The sequence below is a fragment of the Protopterus annectens genome, chromosome 6.part0 (genome assembly GCF_019279795.1).
Source record: "Protopterus annectens isolate FY-2018-M chromosome 6.part0, PAN1.0, whole genome shotgun sequence".
In the NCBI taxonomy this organism is placed as follows: Eukaryota; Metazoa; Chordata; order Ceratodontiformes; family Protopteridae; genus Protopterus; species Protopterus annectens.
Window position 1 is genome coordinate 923,531,523 of NC_056737.1, and position 15,012 is coordinate 923,546,534.

At 41.6% G+C, this 15,012-nt stretch overlaps 1 protein-coding gene across 1 annotated transcript in view; it reads right to left on the reverse strand.

The window, feature by feature from the left end:
• Nucleotides 1-15,012, reverse strand: part of GOLGA5 (golgin A5) — a 933,889-nt gene that overhangs the window by 567,392 nt on the left and 351,485 nt on the right. Inside the window, exon 6 of the mRNA XM_044074573.1 lies at nucleotides 6,793-6,996. Coding sequence (XP_043930508.1) covers nucleotides 6,793-6,996 — 204 coding nt within the window. The remainder of the gene's footprint in view (nucleotides 1-6,792; nucleotides 6,997-15,012) is intronic.

Here is a 15,012-nt window from a genome sequence, read left to right on the forward strand (position 1 = left end):
GCAGCTACCACCATAGCATCCACAGAAACTCCTTTTGATAAAATTGCTTGTCTGCTGGAGCTGTGATGAACTTAGAGGGTCTCCTGGGAGTGGGGTCCACTGAATCAGGAGCCGCCCATGCCTTCTTAGCAACCACCTGCATGAGGGGGTCAAGGGAGGGACACCCAGGAGGTGGAAGGACGAGCCAACGCCTCAAGATACACAGATTCGTCCTCCGAAGGGTTGAGGGCTGGCCAATTTCCCTCTGTTTCAGGATCTCCAGAATGTCTGCAAATGAGACATCTTCAGAAGGGGAACGGGGGGAACCCTCAGAATCATCCAAATCTGTGTCTGACGTGATAGACTCAGGTGAGTCAATGTGTTTCCTCTTACACTTCCTCTTCCGAGGGGGCTCTTCTGCCAAATCAGGAGAGGCCTCGGAAGAGGATGAAATCCCCATAGGGGGCTCCTGAGGAGCTGGCTCTCTGCGGTCCGGGATGAGGGAGTGAGTCGACTTGCCCTGAGGCAGCATAGAGGGAGGGGCGGACGGAGCCGACTGTGGAGTAGAGCCAGGCTCTAACACACTCCGCATGACCTCGAATGCACCCCTGTCAGGCAGAGCCAGAGGTCCCCGCTCCGAGGAGCTAAGAACCCCCCTCGGCACCAACAGTGATGGCTCCGAGGCCGATGTCGGAGCCGAACTCACCAGCGCCGAAGCCCCGAGAGGGAGAGGGGGTCGGACAAGGGTCCGATGCCACTCACCCCCTCGGAGCCGACGAGGGAAGTCCGGCGCCGAGATTCTTCCAAAGAAGAAAACGGAGCCGACGGAGCCGAAGACAATTGTCTCGGCTCCGACGTAATCACAGTCTCGGTTCCGACGCGACCCGGCTCCGAACTCAAGAGAGTCGAAGGAGGAAAAAGTTGATGGACCGGGGCAGGCATCGACTGATGAGTCGGGCTCTGAAGCATCTGGGCTAGTGCCTCGGACTTAAGTAGTCGACTCACTACCCTCTGAAGGTCATGATCCGACAGCCTCGATGACCTAGAGGAGTGAGACCTTTGGCTCCGTTCAGACAGCAGGGGAGATCCTGGAGCCGAATGAACGGAGCCAAGAGATGGTGACCTGGACCTCTTCCTAGATGTCGGCTCAAGGTTTGGTCGGAGCCGACACGGAAACCTCAATAACCTCGGCTCCGGCCGGAGCCGAGGGAGCCACAGAAACTGTGGACTGAGACTTATCGGCTCCAGCCGGAGCCGATAAAGGCAAAGGTTGAGCAACCTGAGGTCTCGGCTCAGAAGCCGGAGCCGAAGACCTCGATGCCTTAGAGGGCTTCCCTGTTGAAACTGACAGGGAATCCTCTGGCTTCAGTAAGCCTCTAAGAATTAATTTGTTTTTTCTTTCCTGCAGGACCCTGGGGCTGAAGCCATGGCACACAGCACAGGAGTCCTGCAGGTGCAAAGGCCCCAGACAATAGACACAAGAAGTGTGAGCGCCTGTCAGAGACATTTTCTGACAGCACGCATCACACTTCTTGAACCGAGACCTTTGCTTCTTTAGACATTTTTTTAACTGACAGGTGTACACAAACACGCACACAAACACACAAGTTATACCCTGTCAGAAAAACAGAATAAAATTAGTAGTAATACTAGAATTTAAACAACAATAAACTAGAATAAACTACAAAAACACACACACTCCACTAGGGAAGGGAAGGCCTAAAGGCCCAATGGGAGAACCAAAGGTTCTAGGGAAAGAAAACAGAAAATATTTAGGGTCGGGAATAAAGTTTTCTAATCTATACTAACTAAGTAAGAAATTTAACTTAAAAGGGGTTTTAAAGAGTAATTTTTACAAGAAAAATTAGCACTCACCAGGAACCGGTAGAAACAACCAACCTCGAAGCTGTAGCGGCAAACGAGATCTGAGGTAACTCTCGCCTAGCATTGTGGGATATAAGGGGAGCCTCGAGCCGGTGGAACCAACTCTCGAGCTTTTAGAGTGGCCGAGTCGGAGCCGAGGTCGGCTCCGAACCCATCCAGCAAGAATGAAGGCGAGATAGACAACTTAACATCTATATTTAAAACCCATTTGTCCTGGATAACGAGCTCCCAGTTTTTTTCCTGCAGTGCAATCTTTAAAGGAGCAGTCAGTTGAGAAGTGCTTGGAAGTTTTAAAGTTAAGTCATTGAGGCAGTTTACCATAAGGGGCAGTCTTACTACTCCCTGATTTGGAAGTGGGAGCTCCGCACTGCTTAGTCCTGTGCGTACCCTGGGACTGAAGCCTGGGTGTTCTGCTGAGTCTGGGTTTGGACTGATTAAGGCCTGGAAGAGGCAGGAAAGGACCAATTCTTAGAGGGCCAATGCCTACTAAATCTTGGAGGCTGTACTTGTAGGAAATCGTTAACAGTTTGCATAGATTTAGCTTTCTCCTCCATCATTTTAAGAACTTCTGCTTTTTTGCCAAACAGGCGGTCCTGATTTAAGGGAGCATCCACAGTAATTTAGCTTTAACATGATCTGGCAAGGATTTCTCCTTAAGCCAAGCATGCCTTCTAAGTACAGACCCAGTGACAGCAGCCCTGCAAGATGCCTCTAGTGAATCAAAACCACATTGCAAAGTATGTTTTCCAACTTGTTCAGAAGAATGCATTAAATCCTGTAAATCCTTATTTTCAGCACAGTCAGGAATCAACATCATTTTCTGTTTAAGCAATCCAATAATATGCTGCTGATACTTTAACATATGAAACTGGCAGTTTAAGGCCCTAATGGCCAAGGTTGCAGAAGTGTATACCTTCTTACCCCATCAATCCAGTGCCCTGGAGTCTCTATCAGAGGGGGTAGGATTTTTGGCAGTAGTAGCCTTAATGCCCTTGGGTCCCTGTGAAATGGTCTCAGGATCTGCAGTAGGATTTTTAAAAAGGAACTTGTGAGAGTCAGGAACCCTGTAATATCTATCAGGTTTTCGGGGAGCAAGAGGTAAAGAGTCAGGGGCCAAGCTAGATTCCGAAAAGGCATAATCAACAATGTCTAGTACAAGAGGGATAGCTAAAGGCCTGTGCTGGGGCAGGAGTAAGAAATCCCTAAGCCTCTTTTTAGAATCAAAATAATCCTGGCTTTCCCAATGAAAATGTTCCCTAAGAGTATGCAAGGTTTCACCAAAAGAGAAATCCCCTGGGGAGGAGCAGAGGGAATAGAGTCTTCTGCATCAGAATCCTCATAGGTAGATAAGGGTAAATCCTGGTCATCAGAGGAAACAGAAATTTCAGAATCCTGGTCAGAAGTATCATAAGCAAATTCAGTCCTAGGTCTCTTAGAGGGGGAAGGTTGGCTTCCCCTGATTAAAGTAATAAGGTCTTCAGCCATTCTTATCATTTGTTTTTAGGCATAGAGGCCTGACCATGCAGTCTGGGCGTCAGTTTTCTAGGCATGGTTCGAGTTTTAGGCCTTGAAGAAGAAGATTGCGTCTGTTTAATATGCAAGTCAGTAGGCCTGAATACACCCTCAGAAGCCGGTGCCTGCACAGTGGCTTCGGACCCAGCCAAGGTAGAGACATCCACAGGTTCCACAGTTGAAGCATCTCGCAGTATATACCAGACTCCGAATGGGTCTCAGTAGAGGCCTGCGAATCTGAAGTAGCAGGTATGAGGGGCTGTAAAAGCGCCTCACTGAGTACCGGCGAACTGGCGACTGGCTTAGGAGAAGTGTCGTCAGCAGCTTTGGACCTAGACGGCCTGTCTCTGTCTTTATCTTTGCGTTTTTTCAGAATGTCGGTAGTCGGATGGCTTACCGAAGACATATCTGGATAATTGAACCAAGTACCAAAATATTTAGAAGGGTAAATATACCGACACCGAATAGTTCACTGCTTAAATAAGGCACAAAACCAACAGCAAGGTATGTTGTGGTCAGGGCCTAGGCAAGGAATACAGTACAAATAAAAATCTTTATCAAGTATTTGCTTTCCACAAGAAATACAATTACTGATTTTTACTGACATCGGTTGAGAGCAAGAAAAAGTTTCCCCAATGGGGTACTTAGCTTTAGTTGAAGACTTCGGTTCTGAAACTTGAAAACGAAAATTTCAGGAGTCGGCTGACCGGCACTTGCGAATTGCTTCTGCTCCGGGCACCACACAGCAAGAAAGACTGATGTAATGGTGTCGGCTGCATGCTTTAAACCCCTGACTACCTGACGTCATGGAAGATGAGACAGCAACCGACGCAGGACCCAATACTTTGATAATCAGGCCAACTGAGGGCTACTGCAAGCAGACAACCCAAATATGATAACTGCAACAGTGAAACACAAAGAATATCAGTTCTTCTCACTGATTCCAGGGCTCTGGTAACAAGACAAAAGTGATCTGTAGTGAATAGGACTGATAAGAAGGAAACAGGATAAGTTCTACTTTGAAATTAGATAGATACTTGCCCATGGAGACCAATGTGGATTTGGAAATAATTAAGTTTATTTTTTTATGGATTCCCAAGTACACAAGATGTTTTTTTTTTTCCCAATGTTAATCAAGGACCAAAAATATTTGCAAAAGAGAATTCGCCAACCATAGTGTCTGGATGTAAAAACTTTTTTGGCTCTACAAATGGTATTTTACTCCACCCTGTTTAAGTGAAATCATTGTGATTTATTTCCCCTTTCCTACCTTATTAATGCTGTACAGCAATTTTAATAAATGCCTTCTTGTTAAGTTATACTAATGTACAACAGTGTACTAAATTCTATTTTATTTACAAACTCAATTTAATGTGTGTAACCTTTTTTGATTCTTAGCTTACTTTGAACCTGAACAGCAGGTTTGGAAAACGGAAACTTAAGTGCTAAGCCTGTAGAACAGAGCATGTGTTGTAACTTTAAGAAGCATTTCAAAGTGAAGGCACGTGCATATAAATAGAGAGCATGTGCAGGCAGCAGTGCCACTTTGAGAGAACAGCCAGTGTGTTAACATGCATGAGTGCAGTAGTCAGTCTGTTTATAAGTTTACTTAAGTTTAAGTTACTAAACCTCAATCTTGATGTACTTGCATATAGTAAAGCTGCTTGAACCAAACCCACAACTGTTCACCTGTTTTATCCTAACTGGAAAAGCAACAAAGCCAACTTGCTTTCTACCCAAAAAAACAAATGGAGAGATGCTAATAAACTGCTGAATTCCCTCAAACCTAAGGAAGGTAGCAATACCTGTTGTGGCTCTAAATTTGTGGGTCCTTAACTTCCCTGGTACACATATTCCATGAAATGAATAGCAGAAACAATCCAATGGGCAGACTATTTGGAGATGGTATGCTTGTGGACAGGGCTTCTATCTTTACTCTTATCAAAGAATGCAAGAAATTAATCTGTTTTCTTATTGTCTTCAGTCATAATATATAACGTCATATAAATGTAATGAATATTCATAACAATAATAACAACAACAATAATACTATGATATAATGTATATTCATGTAGAATGTCAATTGCCTTTGCATATCAAGTGAATGTGAGATGTTCTTTCCTCCATTCTGGGTGGGAGAGTAGAACATTGGGAAAACAAATGGCATGCTACAAGGACAACTCTGTAATACACTGGCATGAATGAAATGCTGGTTCAATGAGTGACCCTGTCTTTGTGAAAGCCTACAAAACAGACTAACTCTGAAATCTGTCCGAAAGAAATAGCAACTAGGAAATGTTTTTCCAGGTCAAGACTTTTGAGGATGCAGAAGACGCTTGTTCACAAGGGATAATGTCAGCTTCTCAAGTACATAGTTGAGGTACCATGGTGGAGTAAGGTCCTTTGTGTGTGTGTGTGTGGGGGGGGGGGGGGGAGCTCACGTACAGGACCCTCTTTAAGAATTTTTTTCTGCTCACAACAAAGAATACAGGGAGGATTCCAGGAAAGGCAGGCTGAAATAGCAGAGGCTTGTACTTTCACAGACGCATATTAGGGGAACAAATGGCTGCACCTAAGGAAATGATTCTTTTCAGCTGGGACACACAATAGGAATTCCCAAGACACAGAAAGGCTTTACTGAGTTTAATACTATTGGCTGCCAAATGAGCAATTACTAGAAAATGAAAATCAAAATCTAAACTAAATCTAACTAAAGTACTGAGTATTGTAAATGAGATAAAAAAAACTGGGGTGGGATCTTAACAATAAAAGAAAATTAGATAGAAATAAAAGGAATTTGTGGAAACAAAACATACAGAATAATTTTCAAGGGGAAGAGCAAGGTTTAAGAGAAGGCAGGAAATGTGCAATTTCTATAACGTTGGAAGAGATGTTAAAAAAGAAAGAAAACATATGTAATGTATACATGAAAATGAAAAATGAAAACTATTACTATGGTTTACTTTACTTACTAGTAATGTATGAATGCCTGTTTCTTAAGTGATAATTTAGTAAAGTTGTTTAAAATGTGTAGGGGAAAGCAGCAATTAATACTGACAAACTCGGAAGGATTATAATTTGCAAAAGGAAAGCATATGATTAGATGGAAAAAAAACAGAAGTTGCTGTCACATACTGATATAAGAGGCATTTATTACAAAACAGTGACTTAACTACTGCTAACTTCTGAAATATTCTATAGAGTTATCAGGCAAAGCTGTCCATAAAGCAGATAAATAATCTGGCTGAATTCCAACAGTGTATTAGGTAAGCATGCTTCCTTGTTGCAGACTGAATCAACAAGATCACAATCTATCAAGCTCTACTTAAACGTAGTGAAGCATTTCAAGTAATTTATCCATAAAATGGTACCATTTTATAATGGACTCAGTATACCTTAAGCATCTAACAATCTCACCTGAAGTATTCTTGTGGCCTTCTGCTTATAATCTGTTAGTTCCTGTTTAGCAGACTCCATGTTTGCTTTGGCTATTTTTGCCTGCTGCTGAAAGTCATCTGCTTTTCGCTTTTCTTCTGTACTTCTTTTCTCAGCTGCATTTAGAGCTTCAACTAAGCTCTGCCGTTCTGCTTCCATTTTGTTAAGACGTGCTGCAAATTCACTCTAAATGCCCAAAACACACACACATATTAGCTAATCCACATTTTTAGTGGCCAGTAAAAACACTGACTGACTTGCTGTACATAAAGGCATAAGTTTATAAAGCAAAGGACCATCTAGCTCATGAGTATGAAACATATCAATAAATCATTTTAAATAATAAAGACACATTTCATTGCTTAGTACTCGAGAAAAAACGAAAAGAATGTTCGTTTTCTAATGTAAGTAAGACAGAGATATCTATGCTTTACTCATTAAGACTACATACTTACTATTTATCCACAAAATTCATTTACCATTCCATTAACTCAACTTACAAGACTATCCTAAGAAATACAAGCAGATTTCTGATCAACAGCCATATACTTCTGAAATTTTGTCTTTAATGGTAGTTTTTAACAACACCCTATCTCTGAAACCAGTTTTAAAATAATTAAGTGGAAGGACAAGGAAACCTGGGTCAGATAAGGTCTTCTAAAAGAAAAAATCTTGACAGACGTAAAAGAAAGTTTGACAATAAATTTATAGATCCAAGCAAATCATATGAAAAACCTGTCAAGGGGAAGTTAACAGTGGTGGAGGAGAAAAAAAAAAGCATAACCTTTGAAATGAATGCCGCACAGTGTTGTGATATTCCAAAAATTAAACATTCTGTGGAACTAAAAACAATAAACCTTTGTATAGTGTATGTATTATGTAGGCATCTACACTCTTATATACTCTACCTACAAAAAAGCAGTCAGTCATGGTGAGTTTTTCACGTGTAGTAAACAGAAAGAGAGAGAGAGAGAGACTTATCCACATGCTAAAAATAATACGTCAATCACCCTGGACAGCACAAAATCATAACATTTAATGAATGCAGGGGTATGGCCATAAGGACAGAGACGTGCAACTCCTGAGCCTGCTGGTGGCTGATGTGCTGCATCATTTCTTCAGAAGTATACATATAATGAATGGCAAATCTGCCTACCCTGTTGAGGCTTTTCAGACAAAATCCAAATTCTTAAACCTCAGATTACTGAAAGCAAATGCAAGCAACATATGATGAGGAACAAGGGTGACACTTGTCAGTGCTAAAAATCTAAACAACAAAATTGACACTCTTGAAGATATCCTGATCCTGGATGACAATAAAATACTAATTGTCAAAAAAAAGCTAGTTACTATTCGGCAAATCATAGATTACAGTTCCTATTATTAATGAAACCCATACATCAGGAAGAGTACAATCACCATCTTCAAAAAAAAAAAAAAACTCATATCTAAGTTATACAAATAGGGACAGAAACAGAATTTACTTATTTTTTTATTTTACATTTGTTTACCAGGGAGTGTCTGGCCGAGCCAAAAAGGCAGTTTATCAATGTTACAATTAAAACTAACAATAACTATAGCAACTTATGGGCTGTTACTGTACCCCTTCAATGAAAGTGTAAACAAAGTCAACAAAACAATTAAGAAACTTTAAATATCCAAACAAGGGCTAGTCACACTACAGTTCAGATACTGTGCATGTGCAACTTCATTAAAAGAAAACAATTAACAGGCAGTGGGAACCCAAAAAGAGAGAATGACATTTAGACAATGCACTCACTATTATAAGGTCTTCCTATTCCTTCCCAGAAATGACTACTACTAATGTAAAAAGTCAAACCATGGCAATGTGTCAAAATCATTAAGTTCCACATTTTGGAATTTCTCAACAGTAATTACAAAACTAACGCATTATACAGTAAACGTGCAGTTGTGTAAGTAAATGTCTCATAACAGCAGAGGTTCGAATAATCACTGCTGCAGTAACCTTAGCTACATGGGTTAAATCCTGTCAAAGATATAACAGCCAGACAAGCTTCCAAAGCTTCAAGTCACCTTCCACTTTCCTGAACTGTTGGGCAGCTCGAGCTGAGCTGACTAAAATACAAGTTTTGGTGCTAAGCCCTTCTGAGTTTTCCTGCCAACAGAGAGGTAGGATGAGCCTTGAAAGGACAATGTTAGGATAAAAAAGAAAAGACAAAACAACCACCCCCTGGCATCACCAAAAAAATAAGGTGGATGGTGGGAGGGATCAGCTACTGCAGCAGTGAACATTCAAATATCTCTGTTATGATAAGTTTAGTTACATAACTGTCATATGTTTGTCATATTGATCACTGCTGCAGTCGCCTTAGCTATATGGGTAGATTACCCCAACGTCCTACATTTGGGAGGTGGAAGGAGAAGAGTCCTGGAGCCCCTGAAGAACTGTCATTGCAAAGCCTGTTCCAAAACTACAGAAGGAATCCAGCTTATAGTGCTTTGTAAAATATGTACAGAGGATCCAGCTGCATATTCTACAATCCATCCCTTCCCAAAAAGCCATAGATGAACCCAAGGCTCTGGTAAAGTGGACCTTGACCCTCCCTGGAAAAATGTTGTTTTGGTGAGTATAAATCTAATAGCTATAGACAAGCATTTAGAAATAGTTTGTATTGATGCACGTTAACTTGTCCCTTCTTACCTTCACAAGAAAAGGACAGCAGATCTGAAAGATTTAGTTCTGTCAAAATAGTACCCCAATTGTCAGTGACCACTCAAATTATGGATTATCCTTTCTCTTTCATTTTTAAGATTAGTAAAAAAATGGGGGAATGGATAGTTTGACTTAAAGTAAACTCAGATACCACTTTAGGCATAAAAGACAGATTACTTCTCAAATAAACTTTGTCTCAGTGGAAAATGAGATAGGACTGACTCACCATAAAAGCTTTCAACTCAGATATTCTTCTTGCAAAGCAATCAGTAAAACTGTCTTCCATGTTAAGAACTTCAAATCAGCCAGATTAGTTAGTTCAAATGTCACACAAAATTAAGATTCCAAGAAGGGGGCACTGGTTTCTTCAGAGATCTCAAGTAAAATCCCTTTCAAAAACATTTTGCATGAGAAAGCACTGAAACAGGAGGATCCATGGGCAAACATGTTGAAATGGCAAATAAATGAACCTTGATGGAGGAGTAAGAAAGGACATAGGAAAGTAACTCACACAAATACAAGTATGCACCGCTTAACATCCAGGATAGATTCTATCCAACAGAACATTAAGCAACGTGGATATTAAGTGAACATCCTATACTTTGCATAGGGTGTTAGCTTAACATCCATCTGTATAACGGCTGTATGCATTTATGCCCACTTAGCAAGGTACAGACATAAATGCGGTTGGATGTTAAGTGGTGCATACTTGGAGTGGAAAATCTGGTGGTCCCCTGCCATAAACAAACTCTACAACAGAAGGAGGAAACTGATGCAGAATAAGGCGAAGTCCCAAGACTGGAAAAACTCCCTTCATCAGCGTCAACAAAAGGTTGAGATCCCTCATCAAATCCTCTAAAGCTAGCTATGAAAACAGAATTGCAGCAGATAGTAAAGACAACCACAAGGCCTTCTATGGTTATGTAAAGAATCTCCACAGCAATACCCAGACTTGCTCTGAGCTACTGCACAATGGTTCCTCCTATACCGAGCCAACAGATATTGCCAACATACCGGCCTACGGATTCAGTGCTAACTTTACCCCCCCCCAAAGGACCAATCACAACACCAGTAGACTGTCAGGCACCCTGTATTACTGCTGCACAGGTTAAAACAGCACTGTCAAAGGCCAAGAATACACCTTCTATGGGACCTGACAATATCCCTGGCTGTGTTCTACATGAACTACAGAGTGAACTGGCACCTCACCTGTGTGCCCTGTTCAATCACAGTCTCACCTCATGCTTTGCCCCTACCAAATGGTGCACTGCTACAATCAGCCCTCTCTACAAAGGAGGAGCAACTACAGACCCCGGGAATTATCGCCCAATTAGCCTGATGAGTCTGACATACAAAGCTATGGAACGCATTATCATGGACCTAATAAACAAGGATATAGGGAATCTCCAAACTCTGGAATCTACACAGTTTGGTTTTGTGAAGGGTAGATCATGCCTACTCAAATTGGTTGACTTCTTTGAGTCAAGTCACCAGAGCTGGGGATGAAGGCATGGTGGTTTGATACCATTCCCCACTCAGGAATCACAGAAAAACTCACTAAGCTAGGCATCAACCCCTATATCACTACATGGGTTGCAAACTGGCTCACAGATAGAACCCACAGTGTGAAAGTAGCTGACTCCAAGTCAGACTGCTGAGAAGTCACGAGTGGAGTCCCACAGGGTTCGGTCCTGGGTCTTCTCCTGTTTGGTATCTACTTCTCTGAAGTCCAGGCCAACACCAAGGGACTCTGGCTGACAAAATTCACAGACGATTGCAAGTTGGGAGCTATTATTAACTCCCCAAGTGATGTTGACATCCTACAGAAAGGCCTCAATGACACCAACAACTGGTGTCACAACCATGGCCTTAAGCTCAGTGCCAAAAATTGTGTAGTCACCCCTCTTGGGAAAAAACACAGTTCCCTTGAATTACCACATTGATGGTAGTCCACTGAACACAAAAGGCATTATAAGATATCTGGGAACACAGGTTAACCACCATGTTGCCACTGCGGTCAGAAAGTCCTTCTATGTGGCACATCTCATTACTAAGGGTTTTGCATCCAGGAAGAAAGAGGTCATTGTCTCCCTCTACTCTTCCCTCATTAGGCCAATCATCAAGTACAATGCCCCATTCGGCATGTACCTCACTAGACACCTGCAACAACTGGAGAGGCCGCAAAAGTACCTCACAAAGCGGATCCTAGACCTTAAACACTTGGCCTATATGGACAGACTCAAAAAACTATTCTCTGTCTCATATCACCTACTTAGAGGCGATCTCTGCTTGACTTACAAAGCCATGTCAGACCAAGCTCTGTTAGAAATGCTACATCTAAAGAAATCCCAATCCCTCCGCACCACACGCTTCAGAGACCTCAACTTCATTACCACAATCAACAGAACATGCTGGAGGGACAGGTTCATAACCCAGAGACTGTCTATGCTTGGGAATAGACTTCCCATACATGTCAAGCAGAACGCCTCACTGGCCTTCTTCAAGAGAAATCTTGATGAGTGGATGGGAAATAGAAAATTCACCCCGGGGATCACTCCAGTAGCTCTACTCGACAGAGGCACTAGGAACTAAGGTCGGGTGGCACGATGCCAGGGTAATGCTATGGGCTAGGCTTGTAAAGGCTCCAGGGCCATTAGCCTAGTACATACCTATGAACCTATCATTCAAGCAGTCAGATGAAGTTGACTGGGATTGGGGTGTATCAAATACCTCTAATCTTGTGCGAGTAGATCCATTCTGTGAAGAAACTTGTGGAAATTGTTTTTGACCATTTCCAAAAGAACTGCGAACCACTGTTGCCTGGGCCAAACAGGAATACACCACAAAGATAATGGGAGCATCCTTTTGAATATTCAAAAGTACCCTGGACATCATTGGAAAGAGTTGAAAAGCATACAGGCACATTCCTGTCAAAGAAAAAGGCATGTGTCTTTCAGATCTTCTAACATGGAGTCCTGGAGAAGAATCCTACCAAGGCTACTGCAGCAGTGATCAATACATAATGAACATGTAAAGTACAGTTGTGTAAGTAAACCTACAATAACAGTAAATGTTGAAATGATTACTGCTACAGTAGTCTTAGTTATGTCTGTATCCTGCATAGGATATAACAGCCATCCAGCTCCCAAAGCTTCGGGGCATGTTCCAAACAGTTAGCCAGCTCGAACTGAGCACATTAAAAAGTCAGAAGTGGGCACCAAGTCCTTCAGAGTTTTTATGCCAACCGAGACAGGAAGGCTAATCACTGAGAAGGCAATGCTAATAAAAGACAAAAAATGCATGTCCTACACAATGGCATAAAAAGGCACACAAACAAGGAAATGGAGGGAGAGAGTGGCTACTGCAGCAGTGATCATTTGAAAATATACTGTTAGGATATGTTTACTTACACAGCTGTACTGTATTCTCCACAAAATGATCACTGCCACAGTAGCCTTAACTATATGGGTAGATTAGCCCAGCTTAAAACAACAGGGAGGTGGATGGAAGGTGCTCAGCAGCTCTGAGGGAATCATCCTACCAAAACCTGTCCCAGACTCAGAGAATAACTCTATTTCACAGCTTTGACCTTGCCTGGAACAGTTTTGTTTTGGCAGAAGTAATAAAACATAATAGCCTGGAACAACCATTTGGACATAGTCCTTTCTTACCTTCACAAGAAATAAACTGATCAGAAATTCTGAAACATTTTATTCTATCAGGATGTCCATAGACAACTCTGAAATTAAGTACCCTTTCTCCCCAATTTCTGGGTTTTGGAAAGAAAACAGGAAGCTGGAAGGATTGCCTTATGGTAAATGCTGATACCACTTCAAACATAAAAGAAGGATTAGTTCTCATAAAAACCCTGTCTCCGTAAAAGATGAAATAAGGCTGACCGACCCTAAGAAGCCTGCAACTCAGACACTCTTCTTGCAGAGAACAGAAGCAGAAGCAATCAGGAAAACTGTTTTCCAGGTTAAGAACCTCAAGTCAGCAAGATGAGCTGATACAAAAGGAGCAAGTGTTAATTTTTCTACCTAAAAATTAAGAACTCCAGAAGAAGCCAATGGTTTTCTGAGAAGCTTCTTATATAAAACACCTTTCAAAAACATTTTCATATGAGAATGTGTTGAAAAAGGGACAGCTATGGGCAGACAATGCTGAAATGACCAACAAATAAACCTTGATAGAGGAGAGTAAGGCCATAAGGATAGTAACTCACATAAATACTGTAAAACCAGAAAAATGCTAGCCCTCAATGAGTGCTGGTTCTTTTATTAGCACAGCCTACAAAATCTTTTCTATTTGCTAATATACGGTTTTCTTGCCTCTATTAATGCTTTCTGCATGTATTCAGAAAAAGGGTGCCTAATGGGCTACAAGGGAGTTAGCATAATGCCCTTTGGGGAGTCCTCCAAAAAATTCAGAAGTACCCTGAATACCAGTAGAAAAACATACAGGACCAGTCCTCTCCAAGGAAAATAAAAGACATCTGTTTTCCAGATCTTCTTGCTTGGAGTCCTGGAACAGAATTTTGCCACATGACTGTTTAGAGAGGAGGCAAAAAGGTCCAAGTAATTCCATACAGATGCATCAAACCATGGAAGGCCCCCGATTCAGTTTCCATTTGTGAGGGTCTGTCACAGTCTTGCTCAGCTTGTCTGCCACACAATTTTGCACTGACAAAATATAAGGTGCCTACAGAATGAGATTATGCTGTAAAGTTATATCCCATGCTAACATGGCTAATCTGCAAAGGGGGTAAGATCTTGTTCCCTCTTGATTATATACTGCATCACTGTGGTATTGTCTGTAAACATAAAGATGTCCTGGGAACCAAAGATGGTTCACACAACTAAAAGCATTTATAAGAATAAGCATCTTGCTTTAAATTTATGTGCGTTGGATGTTCTTTCTTCTCCAAAAGACCCTGCACTTTTATACCCATTGACTAAGCTCCCCAAGCAAATTCTGAGGTGCCTGTTGTGACTGACTGGAGAATGGTGACCTGGATTCTGAGAAATGGGACGTATCCACCAGCTAATTTCTCTTTTCACAAATCCCAGAACCGAAATTTGAAAAGACAATGGGTGTTGATGCTGGGACCGAAGAATCTTCAGATGCCACTTCATCTTTCTCATGTGGAATCTTCCAAGAGGTATCATGAGAATCAAGAAAGCCACGAGACCCAGAATACTAAGTTATTCCCTCGCTAAGACAAAAAACTTGGTGGAAACTCCTAGAAAAAAATCTAAATATAGATCTATTTTTTCCTGTGGAAGAAAAGTCCTTTCTTCTGAGGTGTCTAGCAGGCATTCCAGAAACACAATCATGTGAGATGGAGTCAAGAGACTTTTAAAATGTTATCTTGGAATCTTAGGCTGTGTGGGAGATCTCTTACCACTAACAGAGATACTGACACTTTGAAGAAGACTCTACAAATATAATAAAGTTGTCAAAATATGGAAAAAGTACAGTTGTGTACACTTACCATAAATGTAGCT